This window comes from Narcine bancroftii, chromosome 3 (genome assembly GCF_036971445.1).
Source record: "Narcine bancroftii isolate sNarBan1 chromosome 3, sNarBan1.hap1, whole genome shotgun sequence".
NCBI lineage: Eukaryota > Metazoa > Chordata > Chondrichthyes > Torpediniformes > Narcinidae > Narcine > Narcine bancroftii.
Window position 1 is genome coordinate 334,397,812 of NC_091471.1, and position 20,596 is coordinate 334,418,407.

At 49.6% G+C, this 20,596-nt stretch overlaps 1 protein-coding gene across 2 annotated transcripts in view; it reads right to left on the bottom strand.

Annotated features, from left to right (window-relative positions):
- gga3b (golgi associated, gamma adaptin ear containing, ARF binding protein 3b) overlaps positions 1–16,180 on the bottom strand; it is a 63,607-nt gene extending 47,427 nt beyond the window's left edge. For both annotated transcript variants that reach the window (XM_069929372.1, XM_069929371.1), the window contains exon 1: positions 16,094–16,180. In XM_069929372.1, the coding sequence (XP_069785473.1) occupies positions 16,094–16,133 (40 nt within the window). In that variant the 5' untranslated portion in view covers positions 16,134–16,180. The remainder of the gene's footprint in view (positions 1–16,093) is intronic.
- Between the last annotated feature and the right edge of the window lie 4,416 nt (positions 16,181–20,596).

Here is a 20,596-nt window from a genome sequence, read left to right on the forward strand (position 1 = left end):
TTACACCAGAAATTCTACTGAGTCCATTCTTTTCTTTCCTTCTCCTTCCATCAACTTAGGTAATGTTTGTCCCCGGTAGGTTTTCGCTATTGTATTTAATGTAAGGCTCCTATACTTGTTCGAATATTTCAATATTATTTCTTAACCAATATGTTATTTTTTCTAATGGAATACATTTATTCATTTAAATTTGGTAGTTTCTTCCTTTTAATTTGGTTATGTATTCCATTAATATTTAAAGACATATAGTTCAGCGTAGCCCTTTTATATTTTGTTTATCTTCTCTTTCCGTTTTTCCATCATTACCTTTCCTCCTTTTCCATTTCTGTTTTCTTATTTTCAACTCTTTATAAGACAACATTCCTACAACATCTAACATTTTCCTTATTCTCCTATTTCTATCTTATTTATCCCCAATCTCCCCTTCACCTCCTGAGTTGTCCTTTATCCCTTGTCGGACAACCACATCTCCCCTCTCCATTTGGATTTGCGAATCCACTCGCAAGCGTCAACTGATTTTGCAGTGACCGCTATTTCCCCCCACCCCGCCTCCCCCAGAAAAGATTTCACTTTTCATATGTCACAAAGGTCACTCTTTTAATTCCCTCCTTATTCTCTCTATTCCATTACCTTCCCTTATTAATTCTTGTCTATACTATCTATATTTTCCTCTAAGTACAGATACATTCATGTATGCTCATTGTCTCTATTCACTCTTATACCTCTTTACCCGCATACATATCAATCGTGATCATTTTTACTCTCATTACCCGTCTTCATCCCTCAGTCTATTTTTGTCTTTACCCACATACATATCAATCGTGATCATTTTAACTCTCATTACCCGTCTTCCTCCCTCAGTCTATTTTTGTAATTGTTCTGCAAATTTTCGTGCTTCTTCTGGATCCGAGAACAGTCTGTTTTGTTGTCCTGGAATAAATATTTTCAATACCGCTGGATGCTTTAGTATAAATTTATACCCTTTCTTCCATAAAATCGCCTTTGCTGTATTGAACTCTTTTCTCTTCTTTAGGAGTTCAAAACTTTTATCTGGATAAATGAAGATTTTTTGCCCTTTATACTCCAGTGGTTTGTTGCCCTCTCTTACTTTTTCCATTGTCTTCTCCAGTACCTTTTCTCTTGTAGTATATCTTAGGAATTTTACTACAATAGATCTTGGTTTTTGTTGTGGTTGTGGTTTAGAGGCCAATACTCTATGTGCCCTTTCTATTTCCATTTCATGCTGTAGTTCTGGACATCCTAGGGTCTTAGGGATCCACTCTTTTATAAACTCCCTCATATTCTTGCCTTCTTCATCTTCCTTAAGGCCCACTATCTTTATGTTATTTCTTCTGTTATGGTTTTCCATTGTATCTATTTTTTGAGCTAGTAGTTCTTGTGTCTCTTTAGTTTTTTTATTAGATTTCTCCAATTTCTTTTTTAAGTATTCTACCTCCATTTCTGCTGCTACTGCCCGCTCTTCCATCTTGTCCATTTTTTTTCCCATTTCTGTTAAGATCATCTCCATTTTATTTATTTTCTCTTCTGTGTTGTTTATTCTTTTTCTTAAATCCTTAAATTCCTGTGTTTGCCATTCTTTAAATGACTCCATGTATCCTTTAATAAGAGCAAGTATATCCTTTACCTTGCCTATCTTTTCTTCTTCTATTTCACCATACTCTTCCTCTTCTTCTTCCTCTGGGTTGACCATCTGTTGTTTCTTTGTTGCCCTTTCCTCCTCTTCTTTCTTGTTTCTATTGTCTTCTGTGGTCTCTTCTTGCTGCAGGTGTTCTGCAGCTGTCGTTGCCGGCTGTGGAGATCGACTCCCCAGCTGGTCCCCCCTCCCGTCGGTGTGTTTTTTTACATTCGCATCGCGCATGCGCGAGGAATCGCGCATGCGCGGTTGCGCACTTTTACTCGGCTCTGCGAGCCATTTTTGTAGTCCATTATTTACCGACCTGAGGGAGCGGGTTTCTCTCTCCGCAGCGGGCCTCTTCGGACAGGTAAGGCCTTCACCTTTTTCCTCCTTTGTCTTCTCTTCCTCTCTTCTTGCCGTTGCTTTCGATTTTTCTTTTTTTGTCGCCATCTTCTTTCCACCTTTATACTCACTTTTCTGTAACTTTTATTTCTGTGCCTTTGTGTTTTCTCTTGTTTTTCCCGACTTTTCTGGAGAGGGCTGGAGTTCACCGTCCGGCCACTACTCCATCACGTGACTCCCCAGATTAGATTAGATTTGATTCAACTTTATTGTCATTGAGCCAAGAATAGATACAAGCCAATGAAATGCAATTAGCATCTGACCAGAAATACAAAGAATAGTGCTATTTAGACACAACTGTGAATAAAGGATATATTTCTTCCAAATTATAACACAAGAAATAACCACCAATTGTGAAGATATTTTCTTCCCCCTTGTATCTTTTGCTCATCATGTCAAACTGCATAGACCCTCAGTTTATGGGTCAACTTCCCTCTCCTCCTCAACCAACAATGATCTCTGCTTGAATCTCAAAGCCAAATCTCTTGCCTCTGGAACCATTCCTCTGCACCCTCTCCAGTATCCTCACACGCTTCCTGAGGTATGGGGACCAGAATCAGACACAATACTTCTGTTCTGGGCAAACAGAGCTTTATCAGGGTTTCATATATCCTCCCTTCTGTTGCTCTTGTTGTTTATATATTCGTTAAGTTAATGTCTCCACATCAGGTCCTCAATGTGCTCTGCATTACAAAAGTTTAATGTACATGCACACCCAACTCCATTTGCCCCTTCATACCCTTTACAACAGTGCATTGTCAGAAAGAATAAGGACAAATTGCATCATTTTATACTTCTCTGCATTAAATTTCACCTGTGAAGCTTCGTGCCTGCATTGTCATCTGGTCGATTACACTTTTTAACATGGGATATCACACTTACAAGTATGGCGTTATCTGCAATTTTTAAAATGTTACTGTTTACCCATATCCAAGTCATTACACTCCCAAGTTACGCAAGGGTTTGGTTCTTGAGAACTAATCTATGTTGCAATCTTATCTCACATTTTGTAATGAACAGTAGTGAAAAATTAAACAGGTGACAGAAGGAATAAACTCCATAAAGTCAAGGCTGAAACTTTTGAATCCATGTTCTGCCAGATGAATCAAATTAATGCTCCATTGTGGTTTCCTTCTGAGATCCCTACCATTGGAGAAGCTGTCTGTAGCCAATTCAAAAAAAATAAAAACTCATCAGGTTAGGCATCTACGGAGAGGGAAACAGATGTTTTCTGTTTTCATTTTAGATTTCCAGCGTCAGCAGTTTTAAAAAGAAATCAGTCTTGAGCTAATTTAGTTCATTTGATGGGATAACATAAAATGGTTAATTGCAGTAGACTAGCGAAAGCTGTAATGAATATCCATCCTCCAGAAATGAATTGTTTTAGTGTCACGTGTCAGTCAAAATGCTTTCTTTTGTGTGCAATCCAACCAACAGAGCAGGTATTGGAATAATTAACAAGTAAATAAACAATGGTGTTGAGAACAGTGTTAAGAGCCGTCAGGAAGTGTAGGAAATAAAGAAAAGTAGTTATAAAAGATAGTGCAAAGGCAACAGCTTTTGCCAGTGTGAGATCCATTCAAATCTGGTGACAGTAGGAAAATCCCCAAATCTGGAGGTTCAAGCTGCACCTCAAGCCAAGCCATTTCAGTTATAGCCCAGTCAACCAAGACCTATTCTACAGAGAGCCAGAACAGAGGGTAGTGAGAGTCTTTGTCCTCAGGGTGGAAATGTCAAATACTAGAGGGCAAAGAATTGTGAGAGGTGAAAAGTTTAAAGGAGGAATGTTTTTTTAATAAACATGTAGTAGGTCCCAGGAATGTGATCCCAGGGGAGATAATGATAATGAGTTTATTATATACACACAAGTGTAACATACACATGCACCAAAATTTTTACTTACCACTGGCATTTTGTCAAAAAAACAACTCCAATAGTATACATTAAATGACCTTATGGAAGGAGATAATAAATATTCACAATTACAGTCGTCCAAGTTAAAAAAAAATGGTCTTTAATAGAATAGACAGGTCTTTTTTGTGGTGGCTGCTGAATAGTTTATTAGGGTAGTACAGTTTGGTTCAAGAGCCTGATAGCTGTTGGAAAGAAACTGTTCTTGAACCTCGAGCTGTTGGACTTCAGGCTTCTGCACCTTCTGCCCGAAGGTAACTGAGAGAAGATGTTGTAACCAAGGTGATGGGGTCCTTTATGATTTGGCTGCCTCCTTGAAGCAGTGCCTCACATAAATGTCTGCAATGGATGGAAGGATAGAACCTGGCTATGTTTGCCACCTTGGTGGATGCAGATAGAATAACGATGTTGAAGAGGCATTTAGAAAGGCGCATAAATATGCAGGAAATGGAGGGACATAGTCCATGTGCAGGCAGGTGGGATTGGTTACATTTGGCATCCTGGTTGACAGGCATAATGGGTCGAAGAACCTGTTCTTCTGTGGGACTGTTCTGTTCTACGTAACCACATCATATCACTCTGCACGTCTTGCTATCATTTTTTTATTTAATTGGCTAATCATTAAAGTACACAATTACTAAATATCATGAAACATTTTATTGTTAATTCTAGTTTTAAAATGCTTCGAAACAAAAAAAACTTGGAGAATTTGTGTAAAGCTGGAACTTCATAAGTCAGGTCACTCGTAAAATAGGGAGCCCCCATACATCAGCTCACAAGCAATCTTTCTTTCTTCTTTGGCTTGGCTTCACGGACGAAGATTAATGGGGGGGGGTAATGTCCACGTCAGCTGCAGGCTTGTTTGTGGCTGACAAGTCTGATGCGGGACAGGCAGACACGGTTACAAGACAAAATTGGTTGGTTGGGGTTGGGTGTTGGGTTTTTCCTCCTTTGTCTTTTGACAGTGATACCAGCACATTGACGCTTGAAGGAAAAAAATCATCCGTCTAAAAATTACCATTGACCACAGTCCTTGGTGGCTTAAATCATCAAGTGGAATCATTCACCTGATCTGTTTCATGACTCTTTTTGTCTGGGGCCTCACCTTTGCTCATCAACCTTCTACTTTGGACTCTGTCAAATATTTTTGAAAATCTATGCCAATTATATTTATTTCAATATCTTCATCAGTCTTTTCCATTGACTCATCAAGAGAGTCACTGAAGCTCAAACATTGTCTGCACTGGCTTTACTCAATTTAAACCTCTTCGAAGAATTGATTATTATAAATTTTTCATTAAATTTAGATTACAGCATGGAAACGAATCCTTCTTGCCCACAAGGCAGTGTCCCCCAATGCACTAACTAACCTACAACCCGGTATGTTTTTGGAGGGTGGTGGTAATGCTGATCGGCGATGGGAAAATCTGCTGAGTGGCTCATACATTCACCAGCAGAGACAACAAAGCAGATACTGCTGAAGGACTGACTGACACTGATCTCTCCTGCAGCACCCAAGAAAGAGACTATGGGCGGAAATTGTCCAGCTCCATTGTTTTTTTGATATCCTGTGTTGTTTGGGGAGGGGAGGGTGCAAGGAAGGCCAGGAAGTGATGGTCTCCATTACTCCACCAGTAACAATCACACATCTGGCACCTTTGTGGAGTGGGTAGTTCAAGAGCTGCTCTTTCCCTGTACACAATATGGCCAATACAAATTTAATTTAATTTAGACATTCAGCATGGCAACAGACCCTGAAAGCTCACTTGCCCATGCCGCTCAAATAAACCAATTAACATACACACCAACTATGTTTGGAGGGTGGGTGGAAACCGGAGCACCTGGAGGAAACCCACGCAAACACAGGGAACACATACAAACTCTTTATCGACAGCACTGGATTTAAACCCTGGTTGCTAGCACTGGTCGAGTTATCTGCTGTGCTCACTGTGCTACCATCACTAAGTTTAAACTGATAAACTTTCCAAAAAGAGACTCCCATTTGACTTCTCTGAACATCTGGCCATCTCCATCTTTTCTTACAGCAACATGGGCTCCATTCCAGATGATGCAGTTACTGTTAAATTTCATCTCATCCTCCATTGTTATTACCTTGACCCAACAGTAACAGACTGGAACAACACAGAAACACTGCTTCTTCACAAGCTTCAAAGCAAAACAAGCCATTGTCCGAGTACTCAGTTGTGTTGCCAGTTTAACCCAAGTTTAAAGAAGCAAGCAACCATCTGGCTCCAGGCCAATTATTTCTTAAACTTCAGATCAATGCCTTGCAATAAAGATGCTCTAAAAATACCAATAGTGCAGTGAACTGTTACGAGAAGTTACCAGTATTTTGAATTGAGATGTTTAGTTACGTAAAAAAATTGGTTAGATTGGGGTGGTATAGTTTTGAACAGAAGAGGCTGAAAGCCACCGATTAGGTGATTAGGAAGGATGTGCTGATAAAATTAAGATGCCCGATTAAAGAAATCAGGAAAATATAATTCACCCAAAGAGTAATATCAAGATAGAAATCCATATTAAGTTCAAATAAAAGCTGGATAACTATAACATGTGATACAACTTCCAAGAGCTATAATTCAGGGATAGCAAATTACCAGTAACTACCATAGATAATATGAGCTACATCATCTCCTCGCTGGAGCAGTCATTTTACCCTCACAATTATAAATACCTGGCTTGTAACCTGCCCGTGGCCTCTAGCATTGGTGGAGATGACCTCACAGAGCTCTCAAAGTATGAACACATATATTCAATCATCTTTCCTGTATTTTGTGCACACAGTTCTTCTCCTACACTGTAAACTAAGGCCGCGCATACAATAGTGTAAAATGGTATTTATTTCCTCTGCACCAAATCCAGTCAAAACATTGTCTCTGCTGTATTATAAAGGTAGGCAGCCAATGACCACCTGTATTATTATGTCAGCCAGTAACCCTCACCACCCCTAGATTGTATTGACAGTAACCCTGCACCACCTCTAGATTATTACTGTGACACCCCCCCAACACCACCCCAGGATCATTAATGACAGTGAAACCTCACCTCCCCGGATAGTTACTGACAGTGACCCCCCTCACCGACCCCAGGATTGTTAAAGTGACCCCTCACCACCTCTGGTTCATTTCTGACAGTGAACCGTCACCACCCTGGATCATTTTTGAGTGACCCCTCACCACTCCTGGATCATTACACACAGTGACCCCTCACGACCCCTGGATCATTACGGACTGCGTCCCCTCATCACCCCTGGATCGTGACGGACTGTGACCCCCTCATCACCCCTGGATCGTTACAGATAGTGACCCCCTCACCACCCCTGGATTGTTACAGAGAATGCCCCCCTTCACCACCCCTGGATCGTTACGGACAATGCCCCCCCTCACCACTCCTGGATCGTTATGGACAGTGACCCTCTCATCACCCCTGGATCATTACAGATAGTGACGCCCCTCATCACCCCTGGATCGTTACAGACAATGCCACCCCCCTCACCACCCCTGGATCATTACTGACAGTGAACCCTCACCTCCCCAGATAGTTACTGACAGTTACCTCCCCCCCTCACCTACCCCAGGATTGTTACAGTGACCCCTCACCACCTCTGGATCATTTCTGACAGTGACCCCTCACCACCCCGGATCATTTCTGAGTGAACCCTCACCACTCCTGGATCATTACGGACTGTGACCCCCTCATCACCCCTGGATCGTGACGGACTGTGACCCCCCTCACCACCCCAGGATCATTTCTGACAGTGAACCCTCACCTCCCCGGATAGTTACTGACAGCGACCCCCCTCTCCTACCACAGGATTGTTATAGTGACCCCTCACCACCCCGGATCATTTCTGAGTGACCCCTCACCACTCCTGGATCATTACACACAGTGACCCCTCATGACCCCTGGATCATTACGGACAGTGACCCCCTCATCACCCCTAGATCGTTACGGACTGTGACCCCCTCATCACCCCTGGATCGTTACGGTCTGTGACCCCCTCACCATCCCTGGATTGTTACAGAGAATGCCCCACTCTCACCACCCCTGGATTGTTACGGACAATGCCCCCCCTCACGACTCCTGGATCGTCATGGACAGTGACCCTCTCATCACCCCTGGATCATTACAGATAGTGACGCCCCTCATCACCCCTGGATCATTACAAACAATGCCACCCCCCCTCACCACCCCTGGATCGTTACGGACAATGCCCCCCCTCACCACACCTGGATTGTTACAGACAGTGACCCCCCCTCATCACCCCAGGATCATTTCAGACAGTGGCCCCCCTGACCACCCCTGGATCGTTACAGGCAGTGACCCCCCCCACCTCATAACCTCCAGATTGTTACAGACAGTGACCCCTCACCACCACTGGATCATTACAGACAATGACCCCCCCTCACCACCCCTGAATCGTTACAGACAGTGACCTCCCCCCCCCCTTTCTCCACTCCTGGATCATTATGGACAGTGACCCCCTCATCACCCCAGATCTTTGTAGACAGTGCCCCCCCCTCACCACCCCTGGATCGTTACAGACAGTGATCCCTCATCACCCCTGGATCGTTACAGGCAGTGACCCCCTCACCACCCCTGGATTGTTACGGACAATGCCCCCCCTCACTACTCCTGGATCGTTATGGACAATTACCCTCTCATCACCCCTAGATAATTACAGACAGTGACTCCCCTCATCACCACTGGATTGTTACAGACAGTGACCCCCCCCTCATCACCCCAGGATCATTTCAGACAGTGGCCCCCCTGACCACCCCTGGATCGTTACAGACAGTGACGCCCCTCACCACCCCTGGATCGTTACAGACAATGCCCCCCCTCACCACACCTGGATTGTTACAGACAGTGACACCCCCCCCTCATCACGCCAGGATCATTACAGACAGTGACTCCCCCACCACCCCTGGATCGTTACGGACAATGACCCCTTCATCATGAACTCCTCATCATCCCTGGATCGTTGCAGACAGTGACCCCCTCATCACCCCTGGAATGTTATGGACAGTGACCCCCCCTCATCACCCCAGGATAATTTCAGACAATGCCCCCCCCCTCACCACCCCTGGATCATTAGTGACAGTGAACCCTCACCTCCCCAGATAGTTACTGACAGTTACCCCCCCCCTCACCTACCCCAGGATTGTTGCAGTGACCCCTCACCACCCTGGATCATTTCAGGCAATGCCCCCCCCCTCACTACTCCTGGATCGTTATGGACAATGACCCTCTCATCACCCCTAGATAATTACAGACAGTGACGCCCCTCATCACCACTGGATTGTTACAGACAGTGACCCCCCCCTCATCACCCCAGGATCATTTCAGACAGTGGCCCCCCAGACCACCCCTGTATCGTTACAGTCAGTGACGCCCCTCACCACCCCTGGATCGTTACAGACAATGCCCACCCTCACCACACCTGGATTGTTACAGACAGTGACCCCCCCTCATTACCCCAGGATCATTCCAGACAGTGGCCCCCCCTGACCACCCCTGGATCGTTACCAGCAGTGACCCCACCTCATAATCTCCAGATTGTTACAGACAGTGACCCCTCACCAACACTGGATCGTTACAGACAATGACCCCCCCCCCTCACCACCCCTGAATTATTACAGACAGTGACCTCCCCCTCCCTTTACCACTCCTGGATTGTTATGGACAGTGACCCACTCATCATCCCAGATCTTTGTAGACAGTGACATCCCCCCCCTCACCACCCCTGGATCGTTACAGACAGCGATCCCTATCACCCCTGGATCGTTACAGGCAGTGACCCCCTCACCACCCCTGGATCATTGCAGACAGTGACCCCCCCCCATCACGCCAGGATCATTACAGACAGTGACCCCTCACCACCACTGGATCATTACAGACAATGAGCCCCCACCCTCACCACCCCAGAATCGTTACAGACAGTGACCTCCCCCTCCCATTACCACTCCTGGATAGTTATGGACAGTGACCCCCTCATCATCCCAGATCTTTGTAGACAGTGACATCCCCCCCCCTCACCACCCCTGGATCGTTACAGACAGTGATCCCTCATCACTCCTGAATCGTTACAGGCAGTGACGCCCTCACCACCCCTGAATCATTGCAAACAGAGACCCCCGTAACCACCCCTGGATAGTTTCAAACAGAGGACCCCCCCCCCATTACGCCAGGATCGTTACAGACAGTGACCCCTCACCAACCCTGGATCATTACAGAAAGTGACCCCCCTCATCACCCCTGGATCGTTACAGACAGTGACACCCGACCACCCCTGGATCGTTACAGACAGTGACCCCAACATCACCTATGGATCATTACAGACAGTGACCACCCCCCCCCATCACTCCAGGATCGTTACAGACAGTGACCCCTAACCACATCTGGATCGTTACAGACAGTGACCCCCCCCCCTCATCACCCCAGGATCATTTCAGACAATGGCCCCCCTCACCATCCCTGGATCGTTGCAGACAGTGATCCCTCATCACCCCTGGATCGTTACAGGCAGTGACCCCCTCAGCATCCCTGGATCGTTACAGACAGTGATCCCTCATCACCCCTGGATCGTTACAGGCAGTGACCCCCTCACCACCCCTGGATCATTGCAGACAGTGACCCCCCCCCCTCATCACCGCTGGATCGTTATGGACAGTGAGCCCCCCCACCATCATCAACCCTGGATCGTTGCAGACAGTGACCCCCTCACCATCCCTGAATCGTTGCTGACAGTGACCCCTCACCATCCCTGGATCATTGCAGTCAGTGATCCCTCATCGCCCCTGGGTCGTGACAGACTGTGACCCCCTCATCACCCCTGGATCGTTACAGATAGTGACCCCCTCACCACCCTTGGATTTTTACAGAGAATGCCCCCCCTCACCACCCCTGGATCGTTACGGACAATGCCCCCCCTCACCACTCCTGGATCGTTATGGACAGTGACCCTCTCATCACCCCTGGATCATTGCAGACAGTGACCCCTCACCAACCCCTGGATCGTTACAGACAGTGACACCCACATCACCTATGGATCGTTACAGACAGTGACCCCTCACCACATCTGGATCGTTACAGTCAGTAACCCCCCCTCATCACCCCAGGATCATTTCAGACAATGGCCCCCCTCACCATCCCTGGATCGTTGCAGACAGTGATCCCTCATCACCCCTGGATCGTTACAGGCAGTGACCCCCTCAGCATCCCTGGATCGTTACAGACAGTGATCCCTCATCACCCCTGGATCGTTACAGGCAGTGACCCCCTCACCACCCCTGGATCATTGCAGACAGTGACCCCCCCCCCCCATCACTCCAGGATCGTTACAGACAGTGACCCCTAACCACATCTGGATCGTTACAGACAGTGACCCCCCCCCCTCATCACCCCAGGATCATTTCAGACAATGGCCCCCCTCACCATCCCTGGATCGTTGCAGACAGTGATCCCTCATCACCCCTGGATCGTTACAGGCAGTGACCCCCTCAGCATCCCTGGATCGTTACGGACAATGCCCCCCCTCACCACACCTGGATTGTTACAGACAGTGACCACCCCTCATCACCCCAGGATCATTTCAGACAGTGGCCCCCCTGACCACCCCTGGATCGTTACAGGCAGTGACCCCCTCCCTCATAACCTCCAGATTGTTACATACAGTGACCCCTCACTACCACTGGATTGTTACAGACAGTGATCCCCTCCCACCCCTGGATCATTGCAGACAGTGACCCCCTCACCACCCCTGGATCGTTACAGGCAGTGAACCCCTCACCATCCCTGGATCGTTGCAGACAGTGACCCCCTCACCATCCCTGGATCGTTGCAGACAGTGATCCCCCCCTCATCAACCCAGGATCATTTCAGACAGTGGCCCCCCTGACCACCCCTGGATCGTTACAGGCAGTGACCCCCCCCCCCTCATAACCTCCAGATTGTTACATACAGTGACCCCTCACTACCACTGGATCGTTACAGACAGTGATCCCCTCCCACCCCTGGATCATTGCAGACAGTGACCCCCCTCACCACCCCTGGATCGTTACAGGCAGTGAACCCCTCACCATACCTGGATCGTTGCAAACAGTGACCCCCTCACCATCCCTGGATCGTTGCAGACAGTGATCCCTCATCACCCCTGGATCGTTACAGACAGTGACCCCCCCTCATCACCCCTGGATCGTTATGGACAGTGACCCACCCATCACCAACCCTGGATCGTTGCAGACAGTGACCCCCTCACCATCCCTGGATCGTTGCGGACAGTGACCCCTCACTATCCCTGGATCATTGCAGTCAGTGATCCCTCATCACCCCTGGATCGTTACAGATAGTGACCCCCTCACCACCCCTGGATTTTTACAGAGAATGCCCCCCCTCACCACTCCTGCATCGTTACGGACAGTGACCCTCTCATCACCACTGGATCATTACAGACTGTGACCCCCCTCACCACCCCTGGATTGTTTCAAACAGAGGACCCCCCCCATCACGCCAGGATCGTTACAGACAGAGACCCCCTCACCACCCCTGGATCATTGCAGACAGTGACCCCTCACCAACCCTGGATCATTACAGACAGTGACCCCCCTCACCACCCCTGGATCGTTATGGACAGTGACCCCCCCCCCTTCATCAACCCTGGATCGTTGCAGACAGTGACCCCCTCACCATCCCTGGATCGTTGCGGACAGTGACCCCTCACCATCCCTGGATCATTGCAGTCAGTGATCCCTCATCGCCCCTGGGTCGTGACGGACTGTGACCCCCTCATCACCCCTGGATCGTTACAGATAGTGACCCCCTCACCACCCTTGGATTTATACAGAGAATGCCCCCCCTCACCACCCCTGGATCGTTACGGACAATGCCCCCCCTCACCACTCCTGGATCGTTATGGACAGTGACCCTCTCATCACCCCTGGATCATTACAGACTGTGACCCCCCTCACCACCCCTGGATTGTTTCAAACAGAGGACCCCCCCCCTCACGCCAGGATCGTTACAGACAGAGACCCCCTCACCACCCCTGGATTGTCACAGAGAATGCCCCCCCCCGCTCACCACCCCTGGATCATTACTGACAGTGACCCCCCCCTCACCTACCCCAGGATTGTTACAGTGACCCCTCACCACCTCTGGATCATTTCTGACAGTGACTCCTCACCACCCCGGATCATTTCTGAGTGATCCCTCACCACTCCTGGATCATTACGGACTGTGACCCCCTCATCACCCCTGGATCGTGACGGACTGTGACCCCCCTCACCAACCCCAGGATTGTTATAGTGACCCCTCACGACCCCGGATCATTTCTGAGTGACCCCTCACCACTCCTGCATCATTACACACAGTGACCCCTCATGACTTCTGGATCATTATGGACTGTGACCCCCCTCATCACCCCTAGATCGTTACGGACTGTGACCCCCTCATCACCCCTAGATCGTTACGGTCTGTGACCCCCCTCACCATCCCTGGATTGTTACAGAGAATGCCCCACTCTCACCACCCCTGGATTGGTACGGACTATCCCCCCCCTCACCACTCCTGGATCGTCATGGGACAGTGACCCTCTCATCACCACTGGGTCATTACAGATAGTGATGCCCCTCATCACCCCTGGATCGTTACAGACAATGCCCACCCCTCACCACCACTGGATCATTACAGACAATGGCCCCCCTCACCACCCCTGAATCGTTACAGACAGTGACCTCCCCCCCACCCCCTTCACCACTCCTGGATCATTATGGACAGTGACCCCCTCATCACCCCAGATCTTTGTAGACAGTGCCCCCCCTCACCACCCCTGGATCATTACAGACAGTGATCCCTCATCACCCCTGGATCTTTACAGGCAGTGACCCCCTCACCACCCCTGGATCATTGCAGACGGTGACCCCCCTCACCACCCCTGGATAGTTACAAACAAAGGACCCACCCCCCCATCACGTCAGGATCATTACAGACAGTGACTCCCCCACCACCCCTGGATCGTTCCGGACAATGATCCCTTCATTATGACCCCCTCATCATCCCTGGATCATTGCAGACAGTGACCCCCTCATCACCCCTGGATCGTTATGGATAGTAACACCCACCTCATCACCCCAGGATCATTTTAGACAGTGGCCCCCCTGACCACCCCTGGATCGTTACAGACTGTGACGCCCCTCATCACCCCTGGATCGTTACAAACAATGCCCTCCCCTCACCACCCCTGGATTGTTACGGACAATGCCCCCCCTCACTACGCCTGGATCGTTATGAACAGTAACCCTCTCATCACCCCTAAATAATTACAGACAGTGACCCCTCACCACCCCTGGATTGTTACAGACAGTGATGCCACTCACCACCCCTGGATCGTTACAGACAATGCCCCCCCTCACCACCCCTGGATCGTTACGGACAATGCCCCCCCTCACCACCACTGGATCGTTACAGACAGTGACCCCTCACCACCCCTGGATTGTTACAGACAGTGACGCCCCTCACCACCCCTGGATCATTACAGACAATGCCCCCCCCTCACCACCCCTGGATCGTTACGGACAATGCCCCCCTCACCACCCCTGGATCGTTACAGACAGTGACCCCTCACCACCCCTGGATCGTTACAGACAGTGATAGCTCATCACCCCTGGATCGTTACAGGCAGTGACCCCCTCACCACCCCTGGATCATTGCAGACAGTGACCCCCCTCACCACCCCTGGATAGTTACAAACAGAGGACACCCCCCCTCACCACCCCAAGATAATTGCAGACAGTGACCCCCCCCCTTATCACCCCTGGATCGTTATGGACAGTGACCCCCCCCATCATCAACCCTGGATCGTTATGGACAGTGACCCCCCCCATCATCAACCCTGGATCGTTACAGGCAGAGACCCCCTCACCATCCCTGGATTGTTGCAGACAGTGACCCCCTCACCATCCCTGGATCGTTGCAGACAGTGACCCCCTCACCATCCGTGGATCGTTGCAGACAGTGACCCCCTCACCATCCTTGGATCGTTGCAGACAGTGACCCCCTCACCATCCCTGGATCGTTACAGACAGTGATCCCTCATCACCCCTGGATCATTACAGGCAGTGACCCCCTCACCATCCATGGTTCGTTGCAGACAGTGACCCCACTCACCACCGCTGGATAGTTACAAACTGAGGACCCCCCCCCCTCACCATCCCTGGATCGTTGCATGACAGTGACCCCCTCACCATCCCTGGATCGTTGCAGACAGTGACCCCCTCACCATCCCTGGATCGTTACAGGCAGTGACCCCCTCACCATCCCAGGATCGTTGCAGACAGTGACCCCCTCACCATCCCTGGATCGTTACAGGCAGTGACCCCCTCACCATCCCTGGATCGTTGCAGACAGTGACCCCCTCACCATCCCTGGATCGTTGCAGACAGTGACTCCCTCACCATCGCTGGATCGTTGCAGACAGTGACCCCCTCACCATCCCTGGATCGTTGCAGACAGTGACCCCCTCACCATCCCTGGATCGTTGCAGACAGTGACCCCCTCACCATCCCTGGATCGTTGCAGACAGTGACCCCCTCACCATCCCTGGATCGTTGCAGACAGTGACTCCCTCACCATCGCTGGATCGTTGCAGACAGTGACCCCCTCACCATCCCTGGATCGTTGCAGACAGTGACCCCCTCACCATCCCTGGATCGTTGCAGACAGTGACCCCCTCACCATCCCTGGATCGTTGCAGACAGTGACCCCCTCACCATCCCTGGATCGTTGCAGACAGTGACCCCCTCACCATCCCTGGATCGTTACAGGCAGTGACCCCCTCACCATCCCTGGATCGTTGCAGACAGTGACCCCCTCACCATCCCTGGATCGTTGCAGACAGTGACCTCCTCACCATCGCTGGATCGTTGCAGACAGTGATCCCACCCCACCACCTCACCACCCTGTGTCACTGTTGTGAATAATCCCCCACCCCTACAGTCGGTATTCCCTCACCTCCGCTACTTTATTTAGGGTGGCAGCTCTTCACCTCCCCGGTGCGACGTTAAACATTACCCAACCACCCTCCCACATGTTTATTACAATATCTCCACAAGAACAAATACTCACTGAGCCACGACTCCAGGGTCTCCCCGTCCGCTTCCGCCATATTGGCCGTGACATGGCCCAAGCATCGCGATATCACGGCAGGAGTCGCGAGACTGAGAGGATCGAGAGGTGGGGGGGGGTGGGGTAGAGCAAGTTGGGGGAGAAGGCGGCCTGAGGGGGAGTGGGCGATGGGATGGGTGGGGAAGGCAGGAGCGGATACGAAGGATGTTTGGGGAGATGGGGGCTGGAAGTGGAGGTGGGGAGGGGAGATGGAGGGGGAGTGGGGGGAAGATGGAGGGGGAGTGGGGGGAAGATGGTGGGGGGGGAGATGGAAGGGGAGTGGGTGGAGGGGGAAGTGGGGGGATGAAGAGATGAGAGGGTGTGGGGGTGGAGGGGAGTGGGGTAGGGAGGAGGGGTGGGGGAGGGGAGATGGAGAGTGGTGGGGAGGTGAGGTGGAGATGGGGGAGGGGAGAGGAGAGTGGGGGAGGTGAGGTGGAGATGGGGGGAGGGGAGATGGGGGGAGGGGAGATGGGGGGAGGGGAGAGTGGGGGAGGTGAGGTGGAGATGGGGGGAGGGGAGAGTGGGGGAGGTGAGGTGGAGATGGGGGGAGGAGAGAGTGGGGGAGGTGAGGGAGATGGAGGGGGTGGGAGGGAGATGGAGGGGTGGGAGGGAGATGGAGGGGGTGGGAGGGAGATGGAGGGGGTGGGAGGGAGATGGAGGGGGAGGGTTGGAGGAGATTGGTGAGGATATGGAGGAGGGAGTGGGTGGGAGCGGAGATGGAGGGAGTGGGTGGGAGGGGGAGAGTGGCTGGAAGGGGTGATGGAGGGGAGAGTGGGTGGGAGGGAAGAGGGAGATGGAGGGAGTGCTTGAGGATATGGAGGGAGAGGATGGGTTGGGTGAGGATATGGAGGAGGAAGAGGGTGGGAGGGGAGATGGAAGAGGAGATGGAAGGGGAGGGGAGATGGAAGGGGTGGGGAGATGGAAGGGGAGGGGAGATGGAGGAGGGAGAAGATGGGGTGGGTGAGGATATGGGGAAGAGGGAGGGGGTGGGAGGGGGGTGGGGATATGGGGTGATAGGATGGGAGGGGTTATGGAGGCAAAGTGAGTGGGAGAGGGAAGGGTGGGATATGGATGAGGAAAGAATAGAGTGTTTTCAAATGGAATGTGGAGAAGACTGGAATGGTTTGGTAGAGGATTAGCTGCACAGGATGAGGGAATGGATGGTGATGGGATTGATTGGAAGTTGTAAAAGAGGAGGTGTGAGAAGATGAAGGGATGGGGTGGGGGGAAGAAAGTAAGAGTAAAAGTGCCTCCCAAAAGAAGAAGTAGAGATCAAACCCCACCCCAGAGAACCCTGGGCAGATGAAGTGTTACTAACCATCAAGGACCCTCACAACCTTGTCACACTGCTACCATCGGAGAGGAGGTACAGGAGCCTGAAGACAAGGATCCACTGTTAGAAAAACAGCTTCTTCAACTCCGTCATAAGATTTCCGAACGGACAATGAACCGATGGACACTACCTCACTTTCTCTTCTTTTGCATTCGTTTATTTTAAATGTAATTCATAGCCATTCTTGCATCTGCAATGCTGTCGCAAAACTAGTTTTGTTTCATGTTCACCACAATAAATTAGATTTTTTAATTTAAATTTTCTTAATTGTTTCAATTTTATTTTTTTTTAAATTTAGACACAGTGCAGTAACAGGCCATTTCGGCCCATGAGTCCATGCTGCCCAATTTGCACCCAACTAACCTACACTCTCAGTACGTTTCAAACAGTGGGTGGAAACCGGAACCCCCGGGGAAAACCCACGCAGACTCCTTACAGAACTCCAGTCCTGATCACTGACGCTGTAAAGAAGTCACTTCAGTAAGGAGTGCTGATTGCCCTGATAGGGACCATAGTAACTTGGCACCACCACATCCCACAAATAGTATCTGGTCAGTCTCTCAAGGCTTGAGAGTCTTCTGTAAGTCCTGAGTGTCATGAGCACTAGAGGGAAGGAGTCGTGTGAATGAGAAACTTCTTTCATTTTTAAATACAAATGGAGTTGGAGGCTGCTCATGTTCTGCTTGATGCGGGTTTAAAATGTATCTGAACCATCAATGTTTCCCAGCACAATTTGCATTAAAACCTTTAAGGGTCTGAATGATTTTCTAGATGTGTGTGTGATAATGTTTCACTTTGTGTATGGATCATTGAGTGTAATGTTATTTTTTTGTTTGAAGCGTGTGAATGATTTACACAGGCATGCTGGATAAGCACAGCAGGTCACGCAGCTTAGGAAGCAAAAGGTAATGCATGGAACTGGAATGCCTTGCCAGCGGTGATAGTGGAGGCTGAAACATTAGGGACATTTTAGAGAGGCACATGCAACCACTGTATTGTATGAGCTGGCCCACCCCCCTGAACCTGTGACTCCTTCCCCCTGGAAATCCCTATAAAGGCTGTTTTGCCCAAACTCCTCCCTCAGAACCTCCATTGGAACCGGGCCAGCAACATGTGAGACCTGTTGATGTCTTAAGGTGCTTGAAGCTTATTGATCACAACTCTAATGTGGTTGATAGCGCTACAATTTAATCACCTTAAATTTTTGGGCCATGGACAAGGAAATGCAGGCAGATGAATTGGACACCAACCCTAAAAATCCAGAGACCTCAAGTCAAATTCAATCAATGGTTGCTCTGCCTCCACGCTTTCATGAGATGCAACAATGTGTAGAGTGAGGAAGACAAATGAGATCTACTCTTCGCTCAGGTCGGCCACCAAGTCTTCCAGATGATAAGGGGCTGCACTAATTACTCAGCCACAATGGAGTTCTTGCAGAAACAGTATCGGACCCCGACAAACTTCATCTATGCCAGATTCCTCCTGGGCAGTCTAGACAAGTGCCTGGTGAGTCAGTGGGAGCTGGGGTGAGCCTATGACTGCCGAGAAGTCTGCTGCTGCCCATCTAGAAGGCCTGGTATGCAATGCTTGTGTGGCTGGGTTCAAGTCTGATCACATCAGACAGAGATTCCTGGAAAAGAGCAATTGAAGACTGCAAGAAGTAGTCAACCTGACTAAAGCACTTGAGACAGACCAGCTGAATGTAGAAGTCTTCTCAGGGAATGCCGCCACGACATGGGGAGCTCAGGCCCGCCATCTTAGGATGCAGGATCCCAAGTCACTGCCGCCACCATTGAGCACGCGAAGTGCTACTTCTGTGGACACACGAAGCATCCCTGAAAGAATTGCCTGGCCCAAAACATTACATGCTTTGCCTACGGGAAGAAGGGACACTACAGGAAGGTATGTAGATCACAACCTTCCTCCAGCAGTATCACGTGCGGCCGTGCCACTTCTGGCGTCACTTCCATTCATGGGAAATGGCTCGGCGGAATCATGGGGGTGGAAAACCAGGACAGCACCACTTCCAGCATTATTTCCAGAGGCAAGGAGTGCACAGCAAGGGGGCAACCATCTTGGCGGGCCCCCCTGAACCAACACTACAGCAGTGACTCAGACAGCAAGCAGACATTGGCCTTGATTTCCCTGGATCAGGACAGCAGAGCCCTGAAGTCCTGTGCCGGGTTCCCCAGCCCCGTAGACCCACGCCGGCTGCTTTAGCCGGCCGCTCTAGTCCTGACGTCTCACGCCGGGGAGCTGTCAGGCAGTGGTGGGGGGGTGGGGTTTGGGGCTGTCAGGCAAGGGGAGTTGGGTCACCTGCAGACTGAAAGCTGCTGCTAGCCACTTTGCCTAATGATAGTGTTTGTCTTTTAAAATGCAAATGGCTGCCAGATCATTCCTGTGTACTGCAATGCAAATGTATCACGTGTATTTGTCTGGTGAAATGCAAATTATGGGACCATGAACTGATTTGCAAATTGATCCTGTTGGAGCCAACCTTGCCAAGAGGAGTGGATGGTGAGGATTTCAAAATAAAAGTGGTAAAGGACTCACGAAAAGCCCTTAGGAGGGTTCGGGCTTGAAATGTCAACTACTTATTGCTTCCCATGGATTCTCCAGCACTTGAGTACTGCACTAGACCCCAACAATGGCGGATTTCTTGTCTAACACTATGAAAACGAAAAGCAGTATTAAGAGCTAAAGGCAGATATTAAGCCAAAATATCAATCTTCCTCAGGATACAAGGAAGGGAATGGCCAGGGTCAAAGAAATGAATTTGCTTATTTTTTGTTTATACATTTACTGTCCTTATCAGCATGTAATGTGTAGTTACATTGGATATTTATGGTTTGATCCATCTGATACAGTGGAATGACAAAATAGCAACCTTCTGGGTTCTTCCAGAGAAACCAATAATTTTTGATTGCCCTTAGGCATCTGGAACGTGTGAGCCATTTCGTTGGACAAGACTTGCAGTCCCCAGAATGGGTTGGCAAACATTCTGTCAAGGATACTCACCATCCAGGCCCTCTTCTCACTGCTACCATCAGGAAGGAGGTACAGGAAGGTGAACACCTAATGTTACAAAAACAGCTTCTTTCCCTCTGCCACCAGATTTTTGAAGGGAAAAT